An 18,841-nucleotide genomic window follows, 5' to 3' on the forward strand; every position below is an offset into this window, starting at 1 on the left:
AATAAGACAAATATTCCTGGTAAGATTTTGAGTTTTTGCAGTGCAGCGTCATTTGTGCGACCTGTGTTTACAATTTGTTTGGCCACTATATTTTCAATATTTTCTTGTATTTTACCTGTTTTATATTCTAAAGTCACACTTAAAAGTAACTCCACTTCTCTGTCACTCCAAACGAAAGACTCTCGTTCATCTTGGAAGTAACTGGAAGTTACTTGTGTCATTTGTTGATGTTTTTTTCCAGGATTCTGATTGGCTAGCATGACTTTATCTTCTTGTTACACTGCCCCCTGCAGGTTTGGCTGCTCATAGCACCTTAACAGCTATTTATGCAGGTTCCTGGAAATGATGGTATTTTTCAAAACCTAGAGGGGGAAATATCAGTTTTTGTAAATACCCGGCTATGTGTAAACGTGGCCTAAAACCTGAGTAAAACCTGACGCCAAATAAATGTGGACGAGGTGACCGCATCAGGAATGTTTATCGGTCTGGGGATGGTTAAAAAGCTGTTTCCAAACAATCTGGAGTCCCAAATGCTAAAATAAGACCAGTTATCCAGGAATGAGGCCTGCCTTGGATGTTTTCATCATCTTTGGAAGGAGTGATGCTCGTAAAAAGCTCCATGTCGGGCTGCACCGGCCTCGGTCAGCCTGATCAGGGCCAGATTAGTTATGGAGATATAACCTTGGCTGTAAGTGGATGCTGCACTGGCCGGGGCCGCTGAAAGAGGAGGATTCAGATTGAAGTATAACATTTCCTCTCTTACGCTGTTAGTCTTCAGCGTCAGCTCGCTTGATCGAACCGTTTGAGCAGATTTCCTGTTTTATCTCCTCATGAAAGCTAAAATCACAGCTAAATGTAAAGCATTACCAGAAAACTTACAATACATGTTTACTTTCAGTTCAAATAATGAAGATAGACGTAGAAAATGTAATTTTAAACATTTATTTGCCCGACCAACTTTAAAGCAGATGAGCGTTTCAATTGTTGGAATTAAGTTATGGAATTCATTACATTATGATTTAAAGGGCTGTATAAACATATTTCAGTTTAAAAAGAAATTTAAAGAGAAAAAAATAGCAATTTATGGATGAAATAGTCAAAATGTATAATATATGCGTATGGAGACAGACAATCTATCTTTGATTTTTTGTTTTTTTCTTTCTTTGTGATATTAACTAAGTAATTGTGCAGACCATCTGTTATTATTGTTCAATGTTGTTTTGAGGGAGGGGCAGATATAATAAGATTTTCTTCTTCCTGCTCTTTTCTGGTTATGGAATATGCTTTTGATTGTGTTGTCATTTTACTTGTTTGTTTCTTTTGTTTGCATATTTCCATGATCGGAATAAATAAAAAAAAATTAAAATAATGTCCTGCAGAACGAGAGAGTGTTGAATCAGTCCCTCTGCAGGAGTCTCGTTGTTCTCGTCATCCAGTCAGAGAATTAGTCAAAGATAATGTGATAATTGTTCTTTACGGATGACGCTGGCGGAGCTGGGAGTGTGACGTGTGGCTCTTGTGTTGCAGGAGCACCACTGCCTACGAATAAAGATCCTGGGAGACTGTTACTACTGTGTGTCGGGTCTCCCTGAGCCCAGACACGACCACGCCCACTGCTGCGTGGAGATGGGCCTGAGCATGATCAAGACCATCAGGTACCGTCGCCTTCTTCCCTCTGACGCTCCTTTCTCTTTCTTCCTAGTGCAGGGGTCGGAAACCCGCGGCTCCAGAGCTCTTTAGCGCCGCCCTAGTGGCTCCTTGGAGCTTTTTCAAAAATAATTGACCTTTTTTTCCTTTTTTCTTTTTTTTTATTTTTTCCTTTTTTCCTTCTTTTTTCTTTATTTTCCTTTTTTTCCTCTTTTTTCTTCTTTTTTCTTCTTTTTTTCTTTTTTCTTTTTTTTTCTCTTTTTTTCTTCTTTTTTTCTTCCTTTTTCCTTTCCTTTTTAATCTCAACATTTTGACTTTTTTCTCGACATTTCGACTTTTTTCTCAACATTTCAACTTTTTTCTCAAGATTGTACTTCAACATTAATCTTGACATTTCGACTTTTTTGTCGAAATTTGGTTATTAAATTTCAACTTTTTTCTTGAGATTTTTTTTGAGCTTTTTCAAAAATGATTGACCTTTTTTTTTTCCTTTTTTCTTTTTTCCTTCTTTTTTCTTTATTTTCCTTTTTTTCTCTTTTTTCCGTTTTTTCTCTTTTTTCTTCTTTTTTTGTTTTTCTTTTTTTTGTTTTTTCTTTGTTTTCTTCTTTTTTTACTTTATTTCGTCTTTTTTTCCCTTTTTTTCTCTTTTTTCCTTTTTTTCTCCTTTTTCTTTCTTTTTTCTTTTTTTCTTTTTTTCCTTTATTTCATCTTTTTTTCCCTTTTTTTCTCTTTTTTTCTTCCTTTTTCCTTTCCTTTTTAATCTCAACATTTCAACTTTTTTCTCAAGATTGTACTTCAACATTAATCTTGACATTTCGACTTTTTTCTCGAAGTGCATAATGAAAAAAACTAATATAGAAACATGCAGCAAGTGTTGCCTACATTCTAAGACTTATACAAGACTTTTCATTTTTTTGCGGCTCCAGATATATTAGTCTTTTTTTTTTTTGTCCAATATGGCTCTTTAACATTTTTGGTTGCCGACCCCTGTCCTAGTGCATCACTTTCTGGCTTGACATATCTTTTGTACCGCCTTGTTAACATTGACCTGTGTCTTCATGGATGGGTGAGAACACACCTGAGATGCAGGTGCAACTTTAACAAACCCCTTTCAGACGGAGGGCAGAACCCACCGATCGTTCCACTAGGTGCAGATTAGGAGGAAATCATTTGTCTGCAGATTAGAGGCACTTCTGAAAAAATAAAAATAAAAAACAGGGGAGATACTAGGTGATTTAAATCCTCTTGGATTCAGTTCTGCCTCTGATAACGTCTTTCCGTTCCTCCCTGCAGCTGCTTCTGCGTCAGATTCATCTTTTAGTTTATGTTCACACCTCTTCTGTTGAAGAGGTGTGAACATAAACTAGAGTAGGGTATTCTGGGTAATTTCACCTCCTTGAGAGTGGAGCATGATTGTGGTGTGCCTCAGGGTTCACTTCCAGGTCCCCTGCTGTTTTACATAAACAATAAACACAACTATTTTTATGCAGACGACACTCAGCTCTACCTGACAATAAAACCCACAGATCAAACTCTCTGAACATGATGTTTCAGGCTTTTTGGCTTTAACCCTGGTCTTTGGGTCAAAATCACCTAATTATCCTGTCCTTCTTTCCTCCTGCTCTCTCCTTCCTTCCTTCCTTCCTTTCCTTCTTTCCTCCGGCTCTCTCCTTCCCTCTTCCCTTCCTCTTTTTCCCTTCCTTCTTCCTTCCTTCCTTGTTTTCTCCCTTCCTTCCTTTTTTCCTCCCTTCGTCTTTTCTTTCTTCCTTCCTTCCTTCCTTCCTTCCTTCCTTCCTTCCTTCCTTCCTTCCTTCCTTCCTTCCTTCCTTCCTTCCTTCCTTCCTTCCTTCCTTCCTTCCTTCTTTTTTCCCTTCCTTCCTTCTTCCCTTCCTCTGTTCTCCCTTCATTCCTTCCTTCTTTCCTCTTTTCTCCCTTCCTTCTTTCTTTCCTTGTTTTCTCCTTTCCTCCTTTTCTCCCTTCCTTCCTTCCCTCCTTCCTTCCTTCCTTCCTTCCTTCCTTCCTTCCTTCCTTCCTTCCTTCCTTCCTTCCTTCCTTCCTTCCTTCCTTCCTTCCTTCCTTCCTTCCTTCCTTCCTTCCTTCCTTCCTTCTTTCATCCGGCTCTCTCCTTCCTTCCTTCCTTCCTTCCTTCCTTCCTTCCTTCCTTCCTTCCTTCCTTCCTTCCTTCCTTCCTTCTTTCCTCCTGCTCTCTCCTTCCTTCTTCCCCTCCTCTTTTGTCCCTTCCTTCCTTCTTTCCTCCTTTTCTCTCTTCCTCTTTTCTCCCTCCTTTCCTTCCTTCCTTCCTTCCTTCCTTCCTTCCTTCCTTCCTTCCTTCCTTCCTTCCTTCTTCCCTTCCTCTTTTCTCCCTTCCTTCCTTCCTTCTTTCCTTGTTTTCTCCCTTCCTTCCTTGTTTCCTCCCTCCCTTCCTTCCTTCCTTCCTTCCTTCCTTCCTTCCTTCCTTCCTTCCTTCCTTCCTTCCTTCTTCCCTTCCTTCCTTCCTTCTTTCCTCCCTTCTTCTCTTCCTCCTTCCTTGACCCAAAAACAGCACAAAGGTTAAACTTGGTCGTTTATCAGATAAAAATATCCAGGCCGCAGGAATCTTGGAGTTTAACTTCCGTTTTTATCCTCAAGTGCAACATGTTGTTGAGTCTCGTTTGTTCCAACTCACCAATAATGTATTTAAGATGTTCCTCGGTTCTCTGTCGTTCCTCCTCAGCGCTGCGAAGTTGGTTCAGGATGTGGCAACTTGACTCATTACTGGAACTAAAAAGCATTCGTCCCTCCCGTGTTTGCCTTGCTGCACTGACGCCCTGTTGAATATTACATTGCTATTGAAATATTCATAATTACAGCTTTAAATGCCACACATATTTAGACTCATTGACCGAGTACGTTTCCAACCGTTGCAAAGCTACAGGCTCACAGTCTCCGGGGTTCAGGGACGGTTGCCGTCGCCATCCCGACCTGTTGCATCGCTCTCCGTGTGACACTGAAGGAAGGGAGAGGGATTTGTGATGGACGAGCTGTGAGACTTGTGCCGTAAACTGTTCAGTGACTCTGTTGAGCTGAGGGAGATTCAGTTTCCTAGATTTTTGCAGATTTCAACAATAAAAGAAATGTAACGTTAGAATCTCTCAGCGGGTGGGTCAGCCTCAGCCTCGTGTGAAGAACATACAGTGCCTTGCGAAAGTATTTGGCCCCCTTGAACTTTGTGACCTTTTGCCACATTTCAGGTTTCAAACATAAAGATATAAAACTGTAATTTTTTGTGAAAACTGAAAACTGCTGTTCACAAACGCTCTCCATCCAACCTCACTGAGCTCCAGCTGTTTTGCAAGGAGGAATGGGCAAAGATTTCAGTCTCTTGATGTGCAAAACTGATAGAGACAAACCCCAAGCGACTTACAGCTGTAATCGCAGCAAAAAGTGGCACTACAAAGTATTAACTTAAGGGGGGTGAATAATTTTGCACGCCCACTTTTTCAGTTTTTTATTTGTTAAAAAAGTTTGAAATTTCCAATACATTTTGTTCCACTTCATGATTGTGTCCCACTTGTTGTTGATTCTTCACAAAAAATTAAATGAAAACTCCGGCCAAAGTGGAGATTTTCAAAAACTCAGTTTTCACGTTTGCTTGTAAACAGAGAGAAACGGATATTTGGGCTTCAGAACGTCACATTATCAGACAGAAACGTCACCAGCGTCATGAGTGCGACCTGTGTTTACAATTTGTTTGGCCACCGTCAATATTTTTTTGTATTTTACCTGTTTTATATTCTAAAGTCACACTTAAAAGTAACTCCACTTCTCTGTCACTCCAAACGAAAGACTCTCGTTCCGTCTTGGAAGTAACTGGCATTCAAGGCGCGGCAACGCGCACCGTACGTAGGCTAAGCCGCCAATTTAACGCAAACCCTATTATTCACGTGTCATTTGTTGACGTTTTTTTCCAGGATTCTGGTTGGCTAGCATGACTTTATCTTCTCGTTACACTGCCCCCTGCAGGTTTGGATGCTCATAGCACCTTAACAGCTATTTATGCAGGTTCGTGTAAACGAGGGTATTTTTCAAAAACGTAGAGGGGGAAATATCCGTTTTTGTAAATACCCGGCTACGTGTAAACGTGGCCTTAAACAAAACCAAAAACGCTGCTTAGCAGGATTGCAAACAAACCAGAGCTTAAACGTGGAGAAAGGAATCAGTACGGACCAGCAGGGAAGAAGGGGAAGACTAGATATACACAGAAGGGTTAACGAGACACAGGTGCAGACAATCAGGGCAGATAGGAACAAGGGAAGTCAACACGTAACTGAAGCACAAGGACACCAGTTTCAAAATAAAACAGGAACTCAACACCAAAACCATGACATTCACAAAAATTAAGCCAAAGAGAAAATAATTGAGTTTGCGCTACAAAACTACCCACTTAATACTTCCATAAGAGTTTATGAGGTAACTCAGTTCTCAGTCCTCTGGAACCTGTTACTGCTACACCCTGGACTCTCAGAGAGTATGAACTCTGAGGCTCGGCAGCCTGGGATGGATGTAAACGCTGTGTTTACATCTAATCCTGCCGGCGCTGTGACCTCCACGCAGCTGCTGCCGAGGCTGAAACAACCGGTAACGATGCAGAGACTTTAATCATGCGCTGCATGAGCAGAGACGCAACAAGTGAGATGTGTTACCGTGGCAACAGCTCTTTCGGCTTCATCCCTGGAATGTAGGTTTTTCACCCGCATCACCTCCTGTCATGCTCTTCCCTTCATCAAGTCGGAAACACACTCCCCTTCACATTTAATAAAAAAATTAATTAATTAATTAAAAAAAAAAAAAAAAAAAAAATATATATATATATATATATATATATATATATATATATATATATATATATATATATATATATATATATAATACATAAAAATACATATAAAATATAATATGTATATAAAATAAATCAATTAAAAATATATATAAATTATATATATATATATATTTTTTTTTAATTAATTAATTAATTTCCTTATTAAATATATATATATATATATATATATATATATATATATATATATATATATAAATTTCATAAGAAAATGTATTAATTAATTACAAAAAAAAAAAAAAATATATATATATATATATATATATATATATATATATATATATATATATATATATATATATATATATATTATAATTTAATGATATAAATTAATATATCATATATTTATTTTTTATATTTATTTTATTAATATATATATATATAAAATATATATGATATATTAATTTAAAATTAATATATCATATATTGATTTAATTTAAAATATATATTATATATATTATATATTAAAAATGCATATATATATGCCTTAGGTTTTTACCAACATGGTATTAAGCATTAATATATATGCAGACAAAGTAAAAAAAAAAAGTCTGAAACACACTCGCATGCCATTAAATTAACTTTTTCGTTTGAACATTTCATGAACTTCTGAAATGTCCCACTTTCTTCAACATCTAACGTGTTTTTATTAGTTTAATTGGGAGTAAACGACGGGTTTCTGAGAAGTGCTTATATTGACAGTTTGAGAAACGAGGCCGTATAATCTGACCTCCAGCGTCCGTCCATCGCGACATCTTCAAAGTGTCGGTCGATTTCCAGCCCAGGTGCCGTCTGCGGAAAACTCCCAGGATGCCTTTCACCTTGCATTCATCACGGCTGTTATGAGGCATGAAATGAGACGGGGAGACGGGAGCGGGCGTGACAGCCCTCCGTCTGCTCTTCACAGACTTTAATCAGACCCAGTTTTAGTCCTGCCTTTGTTGCGCCGGGGGACCACAATGTATGAAATAAACACTTTTATTAGCGAGGGTGAAACGGCTGCAGGAACCGGCTCCTACTCTTATTGAAGAGCCCCACATATGCGTGAAATGTCGTGTGTTATGTGTTTTTTTGGTGCATTTATGATCCGTGTTTCTCAGTCCTGGTTTCAAAGGTCAGTTTCATGTATTTTACCAAATTAATCTGGACAAAGTCTTTACATTTCACTGCCGACCTCATTTATAAGTGTATTAGAATTACTAATCGCTCCCTTTATTGATTTATTCATTCATTTCATTATTTGAAAAAGTTACCAGTTCCTTGTATGTTTAAACAAATTTTACTATGAAAGAGATCAATGCTTGTAGGTATGAATCAATCATAGACATACAGGACTGTCTCAGAAAATTAGAATATTGTGATAAAGTTCTTTATTTTCTGTAATGCAATTAAAAAAACAAAAATGTCATACATTCTGGATTCATTACAAATCAACTGAAATATTGCAAGCCTTTTATTATTTTAATATTGCTGATTATGGCTAACAGTTTAAGATTAAGATTCCCAGAATATTCACATTTTTTGAGATAGGATATTTGAGTTTTCTTAAGCTGTAAACCATGATCAGCAATATTAAAATAATAAAAGGCTTGCAATATTTCAGTTGATTTGTAATGAATCCAGAATGTATGACATTTCTGTTTTTGTAATTGCATTACAGAAAATCACAATATTCTAATTATCTGAGACAGTCCTGTAAGTTCTGATAATTATGAAGTATTTGGAGCATTTATACGTTTATTAGCCCTCCCCCGTTACAGTCATTGCTTTGTCATTGGCTCGGCTTTGTGCATTAAAACATATTTGTTCAGTCTTGGTTTGGATGTTGTGGCACTTCAAGGAGTCTGACACCTTAACATCTGTCAGAAAGCATCTTGGCGTTCAACCAAGACCGAGGAAGGAGCGAAAGAGAGCACGAAGGAGGAGCTTCAGGCTGTCTCCTACTTAGATCATCAAGGGGAATGCAGGATCAGTGCTAAATAAAGAGGATGAGGAAGTGGGTGATGCATGTGTGCAGGAGCGTGAGTCAGACCTTGTGCACGGTCTTCAGGCGGCGTGTGCCGCTACAGACGGCAGAGGGATGAGAGCAGGGTGATGCTGGACAGTGAAGGAACGTTTCTGCAGCCCAGATATCAAACTGGAGCACGTTAGCTTCCGTCCATGTTGTCTACTGAGAGATGAATTACGTCTTCAGTTCACTTGTTGCCGGGCTACAAACACACATATATACATATATATACATACATATTATATATATATATATATATATATATATATATATATATATATATATATATATATATATATATATATATATATATATATATATATATATATATATATATATGTGTGTATGTGGGTCAATGACGTGACGCTAGGGCTTGGCGATATATCGAGATTTTAATATATATAGATATATTTTCAAACGCGATATGGTACGAGAAAATATCGATTTAATTTTTTTTTTTTTTTTTATGATTTTGATATAGCTTATTTTGTGACAAATTGACTTGAATGTTTTATTTGAGATTTGCACAAATGTTTTGTTATTTGCACAACTGTCAACCTCAGTGGAAAAGTCTGCCTGTTACTGTCTACATTGTATTAATTGCACAGTGTATTTTAATTTAATTGTTATGCAGGAAAGGGATATTTGTTTTATTTTATTCAAGAAGCATTTTTATTCTATATATGCAGGCAGTTTATTTTTATTTCATTTGTTTTATACATTTTGATATTGTGCAGACCTCTGTTAATAAATGTACCTGTGTGACATTTGGCACGAGGCTTTGTATTAAAACTGACTGTTTTTTTAAGGGTTTGCCTCAGAAAAATGATGCTAACAGAGATGCTATGCTATAATGCTTTGGGGGAAACCCCAATTATGGCACAGAAAAAATATCGATATATATCGAGTATCGCCATTCAGCTAGAAAATATCGAGATATGACTTTTGGTCCATATCGCCCAGCCCTACGTGACGCCTATATTTTCTGAAAAACAGATTTTTTTTCAATTCAAAAAAGGTTCAAATGGATAAAAAAAAATACCATATATATGAACTACCTGTCCCACATATGTCACTTGAATTTTACAAAAAATACTAGTTATTTGGGATTTTGTTGTTGTTTTAAGCGTCAAAATGTCATGTGGTGCGACCGTCTGACCGTGACTCTTGTTTTGAAAACTTATTTGAAATCACTCTAAATGTTTTTAAATCAATCTTCTTCTATCTGGCATGATTTCTGAAATGTTTTGTAGTGTGTAAGATTGCAACACATTTGTATTTATGTAACTGGATTGGGCTCTGCGTTGTGTTCTGGTGCTTGAGGAGTAGGATGGACACAGGGACTCGGGAATTTTCAGCCAGTTTATTTCTGAAATAAACGTAAAAAAAACTCAGCTTCAGTGCTTGCTCATGCACTAGAGCCTCGCCACCAGTGCTCTCTCCGTTGTCAGAAGCAAGAGAGCGAAACCGCGCGAAAGCAGGTGGATGACGTCACCGCGGTTGTGAGGACCCCACCAAAATAAGAGAAAAATAACAAAATAAGACTGAAAATAAAATAATATGGCATGAGGGATTTTGGTGAAATAAATAAAATGAAATAACATATTTATACATCGGTTACATCCTCCCCTCCTAAATTTCACTGTAACTGGATTGGGCTCTGCGTTGTGTTCTGGTGCTTGAGGAGTAGGATGGACACAGGGACTCGGGAATATTCAGCCAGTTTATTTCTGAAATAAACGTAAAAAAAACTCAGCTTCAGTGCTTGCTCATGCACTAGAGCCTCGCCACCAGTTCTCCCTCAAGTTTTCCGAAGCAAGAGCATGTACATGACAGTACATGACAAATTCAAACAGAAAATATATAAATACAAATACTTATAACACACTTCACAATAAACACAACACTAGCTGAACAGCATATTTTATATAAAGTTAATAAAATAATAAATTAAAATACAACAAAACGTGGGAGCAACAGAAACATACCTGAAATAAACGTAAAAAAAACTCAGCTTCAGTGCTTGCTCATGCACTAGAGCCTCGCCACCAGCTGCAATAAGGGAAACAATGCGTCAACAAATGGAGTGGTTTGTGAGTATGTGTGTGTGTGTGTGTGTGTGTGTGTGTGTGTGTGTGTGTCAGAGTGTAGAGCAGAATGGGGGTCCCCACAATGCCATTAAAACAAGCCTCCGACAAATTAACTCAATTAAAAGAAAATCGCCCAAAAACGCCAAAACTGCACACAAAACAAACACATAACAACAAAACTTCAGACTACAACAATATTCCCCCGTTTGTAACACTTAAAGACACTTATAAAACAAAATTACAACAGGTGGAAAATAATCCACTTACTTCTCCCTCAAGTTTTCCGAAGCGAGAGGGAGAAACGGCGCGAAAGCAGGTGGATGACGTCACCGCGGTTGTGAGGACCCCACCAAAATAAGAGAAAATTACAAAATAAGACTGAAAATAAAATAATATGGCGTGAGGGATTTTGGTGAAATAAATAAAATGAAATAACGTATTTATACATCGGTTACATTTATATTTCCATCATAATATACAAACAAAGTTTGACTGACTATGTCCATTTTATGAAATATCATGTTGCGCGATTAAAAATATTAAAAAATAATTAAAAAAACAACAATTTTTGTATAATACTGAAAACTTGTTAAAAAAAGAAGTCATGAAAAGATGTTAAGGAAATTAATTTATTTTAATATGAATTATGGTTGCACCACATGACCTTTTTTAAGGCTAGTGCCAATTCATCTTGACAAAAAACTGTCATTGACCCATACATATATATGTATATATATATATATATATATATATATATATATATATATATATATATATATATATATATATATATATATATATATATATGGCGGATCATTAACACTGAACATCTTGAGCTATTTATGTGACGTAAATACTGACGCTCCAAACCAGCATCAAGATCAAATAGTAACTTCAGTTACCATGGCAACGGTCAAGGTGTCTACAGTTCAAAGCATCACTATGCATCCCAGTTCCCGCCGAGGTCGACTGTGCCGTGTAAAAACTTTGTGTTTGGTTGCAGGTACGTCAGGTCTCGCACGAAACACGACATCGACATGCGCATCGGGATCCACTCGGGCTCGGTGCTGTGCGGCGTCCTGGGCCTCAGGAAGTGGCAGTTCGACGTCTGGTCCTGGGACGTGGACATCGCCAACAAGCTGGAGTCGGGAGGCATCCCCGGGTGAGGGAACCTGTCCTTTTCTGGGGTGGAGGGGGGTCATTGATCCTGTAACATCCATTAGCCAGGTGAGAGGCATGAGACGCACCTGAGTCGCACTTCAACCTGAAATCAGTTGCATAAAACATCACAGAGAAGCTTCCTGTCACTCGGTGTTTCAGCTGCTCCCAGAACATTTCTGGGGTTTAAAGCAGCGCAAAGGTACGGAGGAGTATTAGGGCCAGACAGGAGAAAAATAAAAATAATATTTTAGAGGAGGAAGATTTTTTTTTCCATTATGCACTTCGAGAAAAAAGTCGAAATGTCGAGAAAAAAGTCGAAATGTTGAGAAAAAAGTCGAAATGTCGAGAAAAAAGTTGAAATGTTGAGAAAAAAGTCGAAATGTCGAGAATAATGTTGAAGTACTATTTCGAGAAAAAAGTCGAAATGTTGAGAAAAAAGTCGAAATGTCGAGAAAAAAGTCGAAATGTTGAGAAAAAAGTCGAAATGTCGAGAATAATGTTGAAGTACTATTTCGAGAAAAAAGTCGAAATATTGAGAAAAAAGTCGAAATGTTGAGAAAAAAGTTGAAATGTCGAGAATAATGTTGAAGTACAATTTCGAGAAAAAGAGAATTTTGACTTTGTTCACAAAATATTGACTTTATTCTTGAAATTTTATTTATTTATTTATTCAGTTTAAGATTACAGGGACAATGCACATTAATAAACATTTCTGTAAATGTGCCAGTTTAGCCATCCTGGCTAATTTTCAACCGCAGTCCCTGGGCAGTTGTGATGGCAACTACAACAATACATTAAAACAAGGACAACAACACTGTACACTTCATTAGGGCACATAAGAACACAGAAGAGCATATAAAACACTTAAGAATAAAAACAATAAATAGGTAAAACATTAAACAATAGGGGTGGGTTAAAAATATCGATATATCGATATTTTATCGATATACATGTGTAGGAACGATTATCGATACAAGTATCGATTTAAAAAAAAAAAAAAAAAAATTTTTTTTTTTAATCCCGATTTTCTTTCCCCGTTTTATCCCCCAGTGCTCCTACCTAAGTCAGTCCTGGGCATTGCTCCCTCTACCAACCCCGGGAGGCCCTACACTGAGCTCAAGTCTCCTCCTTAACCTGAGGAGTGAGCAGGCTGCTTCTTTTCACCAGGCAGGGTGAGGCTTCTCTGGCCGGACGTAGCGATGGAAGGATCACGTTATTCCATTATTGTAATTAGAATATCGATATCGTATCGGAAATCGTATCGTCTTGGGACCTAGTGTATCGGAATCGTATCGTATCGGGAGGTCAGTGATGATACCCAGCTCTATTAAACAAATCAAACACGCTTCATGTTATTTGAGCAGGTCACAGAATATGGTCACACACCTGATTGTCTTTTAACCATGGTTTTAACTCAATTTTAAATGAATGATATGTGTCATTGTTGATATATGTTGGCAGACTGTTCCATGTATCAACATTTGTTTCAACATTAATCTCAACATTCCGACTTTTTTCTTGACATTTCAACTTTTTTCTCGAAGTGCACAATAAAAAAAAATCTTCCCCTCTCAAATATTTTTTCTCCAGTACTGGCCCTAATACTCTTCCGTACAAAGGAGTCTCTTTGGTGTGTTAAAACATCACTTTAATTTCAATAACTGTTGGATTGTGTCGGGGGACATCAGGGTGAGGATGGAGGAGAGAACAGGACCCCCGGGGCCCACCGGGAGCACCGGTGACAGCTGCTGCGATACACGGCCCTCCCAGTCAATGAGAGCGGCCCCATCAGAGGGGCCGCCGGGCCGTTTAGAAGTGTCCCCGAAGTGGCCGCCTGGTCGGCTCCACTTCAGATACGTGTCAAGTCTATTTTCAGACGCTCGACACTGAGCTGGCACGAAGTCAGACGCAAGAAATCCCATGAATTTCCAATATGCAGCAGCCAGAGTAGGTTTGTGACTCATTCATGGACGTTACGTAAACCCGCGGAGGCCGTGGATAAACGCTTCAGAGGGAGGCAGATGAGATTTCAACTGCGTCTGAAGAGATTTGAAGCTCATTTTTGGAGTTGAAAGGCACATTTTCTTTAATTTCTGATCTTTTTTATTTGTAAGAAGACCTGGCAAGAAACGCACCTTTGAAACAAGCAGATCACTGCGTGAGTTTCCTTGCTTTGGGTAAACCCGTAGTCCCCAGTCCAAACGCCCACAGTGAGGCCTCCGAGGGAGCCAATCCTCCATGAATACTACTACTACTACTACTACTACTACTTCTACTAATGATAATAATAATAATAATAATAATAATAATAATAATAATAATAATAATAATAATTATTATTATTATTATTATTATTATTATTATTATTATTATTATTATTAGTAGTAGTAGTAGTAGTAGTAGTATGAATGCAATAATAATTATTATTATTATCATTATTATTAGTAGTAGTATCAATGTTATAATAATAATATAATAATAATATTAATAATAATTATTATTATTTATAATAATATGTATTATTAGTAGTAGTATTAATGTTATTATTAATTATTATGTATTATTATTATTATTATTATTACTATTATTATTATTATTATTATTATTATTATTATTATTATTATTATTATCATGATTATTATTATTATTATAATTAGGGTTTTCCCGATCAGGATTTTTTAGCTCCCGATCACTTGAGTTTGAGTATGTGCCGATCCCGATTTTTCCTGATCCGATCACTTTTTTTGGCTCCCGATACAATTCCGATACTTTTTCCATATCAGATACATTTTGGCAATGAATTAAAAAAAAAAAAAGAAAGAAAAGAGGACTAAAACTCAAATTGTCCCAAGTAGGGATGGGCGGTATGGACTAAAAAATGTATCACGATAATTTCTGGCATTTATCCCGATAACGATAAAAATGACGATAAAAAAAATACCAATTCAACTCCACCTTTTAACTATAAATCTATCACCACATTCAGTCTTTGGAGCCCCCAAAACACTGCTCTAAAAGATACTAAATACTACTAAACTACACCAATTAAATTGAATTATTAAAAACCAATTCAATTAGTACACGTGTACTGCAAAACTGTTACACAAAAACGTCATCAACAGGAATTCATCCTTCTTTCTTTCTTTCTTTCTTTCTTTCTTTCTTTCTTTCTTTCTTTCTTTCTTTCTTTCTTTCTTTCTTTCTTTCTTTCTTTCTTTCTTTCTTTCTTTCTTTCTTTCTTTCTTTCTTTCTTTCTTTCTTTCTTTCTTTCTTTCTTTCTTTCTTTCTTTCTTTCTTTCTTTCTTTCTTTCTTTCTTTCTTTCTTTCTTCCTTCCTTCCTTCCTTCCTTCCTTCCTTCCTTCCTTCCTTCCTTCCTTCCTTCCTTCCTTCCTTCTTTTTTCCCTTCTTTCCTTCCTTCCTTCTTTTCTCCCTTCCTTCCTTCTTTCCTCCCTCCCTTCCTTCCTTCTTTCCTTCCTTCCTTCTTTTCTCCCTTCATTCCTTCTTTTCTCCCTTCCTTCCTTCTTTTTTCCCTTCCTTCCTTCCTTCCTTCCTTCCTTCCTTCCTTCCTTCCTTCCTTCCTTCCTTCCTTCTTTTTTCCCTTCTTTCCTTCCTTCCTTCTTTTTTTCCTTCCTTCCTTCCTTCCTTCCTTCCTTCCTTCCTTCCTTCCTTCCTTCCTTCCTTCCTTCCTTCCTTCCTTCCTTCCTTCCTTCCTTCTTTTCTCCCTCCCTTCCTTCTTTCCTTCCTTCTTTCCTCCCTCCCTTCCTTCCTTCATTCCCTCTTTCCTTCCTTCCTTCCTTCCTTCCTTCTTCTCTTCCTCCTTCCTTGACCTGAAGACAGCACAAGGGTTAAAAACATTAATAACTAGGTATGTCCCGATACTTTTTTGGCCGATACGATGTTTTGAAAATGTCGTGATCGGGTCCGATCGATCGACTACACTAATAATAATCCACAATGACACAATCCTCCAGAGATGGTGTGATCACATGAGAAAAGGCCTAAAAGACGAAAAAGGCGTTGTGCAGCAATTCCCAGGATCTCATGGAGCCCCGGCAGGAAGTTAACGGAGATGTAAAACAACTGGGATGGATTGAATTTTCATATTGTTTCTTTCGTTTCAGGAGGATCCACATCTCCAAAGCAGCGTTGGACTGTTTGAACGGCGACTACGAGGTGGAGGAGGGCTACGGGAAAGACCGCAACGACTTCCTGCGGCGCCACAACATCGAGACGTACCTGATCAAGCAGCCGGAGGACAGTCTGCTCACGCTGCCCGAGGACATCATGAAGGAGGCAGCCAGCTCGGCCGACCGCCGCGCCAGCAGCGCCACCTTCAACGAGGCGTCGTGGAGCCCCGAGCTGCCCTTCGACAACATCGTGGGGAAGCAGAACGTAAGTCCGGCCGGAGCGCGAGCTCCACGTCCTAGCGTCTCACGCGGTGAGGGAACGTCCGTCCGAGCAACTTGTTCTGCAGCTGAAGACGAAGCTGGCGTCGCTCTGCAAGTGTGGCGTTCACGCTTTCGTCAGGGTTCCTGTCTTTGTTTACCTAAAAAAGGAGACAAGCCCTTTTGCGAGAGCTAAGCTTCGCTGCAGGAGGATGTTGCTGGACAAGATGGCTGTTTGTTTTGTTATTCTTTTTCAGTGCATGGACTCTTCTCCGTTGTCGTACCTGTTTCTCGGTTGTTTTGTCCCATTTTATTTTGTCGTTGATTTCCTGGGTACATGTGGATAGCTTGTGGCGTACAGAACGTGTCACCATGGTAACGGATCGCTGCGTCCGTGAGGGCCCTCTGAAACCTTCCCTTCATGTCGTCTCCATTCATCTGTGTTCACCTGCGACGATGAGTCGACCTCCCGCCGGCCTCGGCTCACATCTCTGGGGTTGTGTTTGAGATGGATTTGGTTTGTTTAGACCAGGGGTCGGCAACCCGCGGCTCTAGAGGCGCATGCGGCTCTTTAGCGCCGCCCTAGTGGCTCCTGGAGCTTTTTCAAAAATGTTTGACCTTTTTTTCTTCTTTTTTTTCTTTTTTTCTTCTTTTTTTCTTTTTTTCTTCCTTTTTCCTTTTAATCTCGTTATTCGACTTTTTTCTCGACATTTCAACTTTTTCTTGACATTTCGACTTTTTTCTCAACATTTCGACTTTTTTCTCGACATTTCGACTTTTTGCTCGAAATTTTGACTTCTTTCTCGTGATTGTACTTCAACATTAATCTCGACATTTCGACTTTTTTCTCCACATTTCGACTTTTTGCTTGAAATTTTGACTTTTTTCTCGAGATTGTACTTCAACATTAATTTCAACATTTCAACTTTTTTCTCGACATTGACTTTTTTCTCAACATTTCGACTTTTTTTGTCAACATTTCGACTTTTTCTTGACATTTCGACTTTTTTTCTCAACATTTCGACTTTTTGCTCGAAATTTTGACTTCTTTCTCGAGATTGTACTTCAACATTAATCTTTTTTTCTCGAGATTGAAAAAAAATAAATAAAAAAAAAATCTCAACATTTTTACTTTTTTCTCAACATTTCGACTTTTTTCCTCAACATTTCGACTTTTTTCCTCAACATTTTGACTTTTTTCTTGACATTTTGACTTTTTTCTCGACATTTTGACTTTTTTCTTGAGATTGTACTTCAACATTAATCTCAACATTTCAACTTTTTTCTCGACATTTCGTCTTTTTTCTCAACTTTTTTCTCGACATTTCGAATTTTTTCTCGAAGTGCATAATGAAAAAGAAATCTTCCCCCAGTTCTAACTAATGTAGATACATGCATCATGTGTTGCCTTCATTTGATACAAGACTTTTCATTTTTTTGCTGCTCAAAACATTTGTTTTTGGTGTTTTTGGTCCAATATGGCTCTTTTAACATTTTGGCTTGCCGACCCCTGGTTTAGAGGCTAACTCCCTGTGTCCTCAGGCAGGCATTGTGGAAGGGGAAGGGAACCAGCCCAAAAACCGCCAACCACCTTTTTCCTGGGATTCAAAGCGGGTTTAAAACTTGTTGCAATGCAAAGCTCAAGTATTACAAGCCTAGATCTGGACTGTAGCTCAACGGCTGCTTCACTTAAAGGGGACCTATTATGGCATTTAATGTATATCTTAAACAGGCCTTGAATGTCTTAAAAACAACCTAAAGCTTGTTTTTTCTACATAAATCAGAAATTCAGCCTCTGGGCCATGTCTCTAGTTTTACCGCTTCTAACCTCATTTTCTATGAGGGATTCTGAGGGGGCGGGGCTATGATAATGACGTCTGCGCTGATTGGCTGCTTGAATGACGTGTAGGAGGGGAGGAAAAAAAGCCTCCGGCCAGAGCAGCGGCTGCGTCTCCCATGCGAGGGAGCTTCGGCGACAAAATAAATTCCATTGCTTTATTTTTTTTGTATTGGACTGTCCTAACTGGCCGCGAGTTTAACAGTTTCAGTGTGGACAGAGAGAGTTTAACAGTTTCAGTGTGGACAGAGAGAGTTTAACAGTTTCAGTGTGGACAGAGAGAGTTTAACAGTTTCAGTGTGGACAGAGAGAGTTTAACAGTTTCAGTGTGGACAGAGAGCGTCCGCTGTCACGCAGCTCAACGCGATAGTCGGACGCTCGCATGCAGTTACACGGGGGAAACGGATCTTAAAGCCTGAATTACGGTTCTGCGTTAAATCGACGTGTACCCTACGCCGTAGGCTCTGCGTTGGTGTAACGCGGAACCATAAATCAGCCTTTAGTCACCTGAAGAGGGATCCGGGTCACCTCGTCTTCACACAGGAAGATTTAATTGAATTCTAAACAGTTACACCACAGTTATTTACTCCGATTCCTCATCATTTCATATGTTATAAGACAAATGAATCATTCCTCCGCCTCGGTTCACTTCATTTAAACACGGCTACAAATCCAAGTGTACCTAAGTCCGACTCTTCAAGGCACTTGTTGGTCGAATATGTCTGCCATGGCAGCAAAAACGGGACAGTCCTGCATGGCTGAATCTCCCAGCGTACTTAGAAGTGATGCTAAGCTGAGGCTGGAGATGAACGCTTAGAGGAAGTCACCAAAGGCGTG

At 38.4% G+C, this 18,841-nt stretch overlaps 1 protein-coding gene across 2 annotated transcripts in view; it reads left to right on the forward strand.

Annotated features, from left to right (window-relative positions):
* adcy8 (adenylate cyclase 8 (brain)) overlaps positions 1 to 18,841 on the forward strand; it is a 190,600-nt gene that overhangs the window by 93,396 nt on the left and 78,363 nt on the right. For both annotated transcript variants that reach the window (XM_061731666.1, XM_061731667.1), the window contains exons 5-7: positions 1,528 to 1,655; positions 11,625 to 11,783; positions 15,904 to 16,174. In XM_061731666.1, coding sequence (XP_061587650.1) covers positions 1,528 to 1,655; positions 11,625 to 11,783; positions 15,904 to 16,174 — 558 coding nt within the window. The remainder of the gene's footprint in view (positions 1 to 1,527; positions 1,656 to 11,624; positions 11,784 to 15,903; positions 16,175 to 18,841) is intronic.

This window comes from Cololabis saira, chromosome 10 (assembly GCF_033807715.1).
Source record: "Cololabis saira isolate AMF1-May2022 chromosome 10, fColSai1.1, whole genome shotgun sequence".
NCBI lineage: Eukaryota > Metazoa > Chordata > Actinopteri > Beloniformes > Belonidae > Cololabis > Cololabis saira.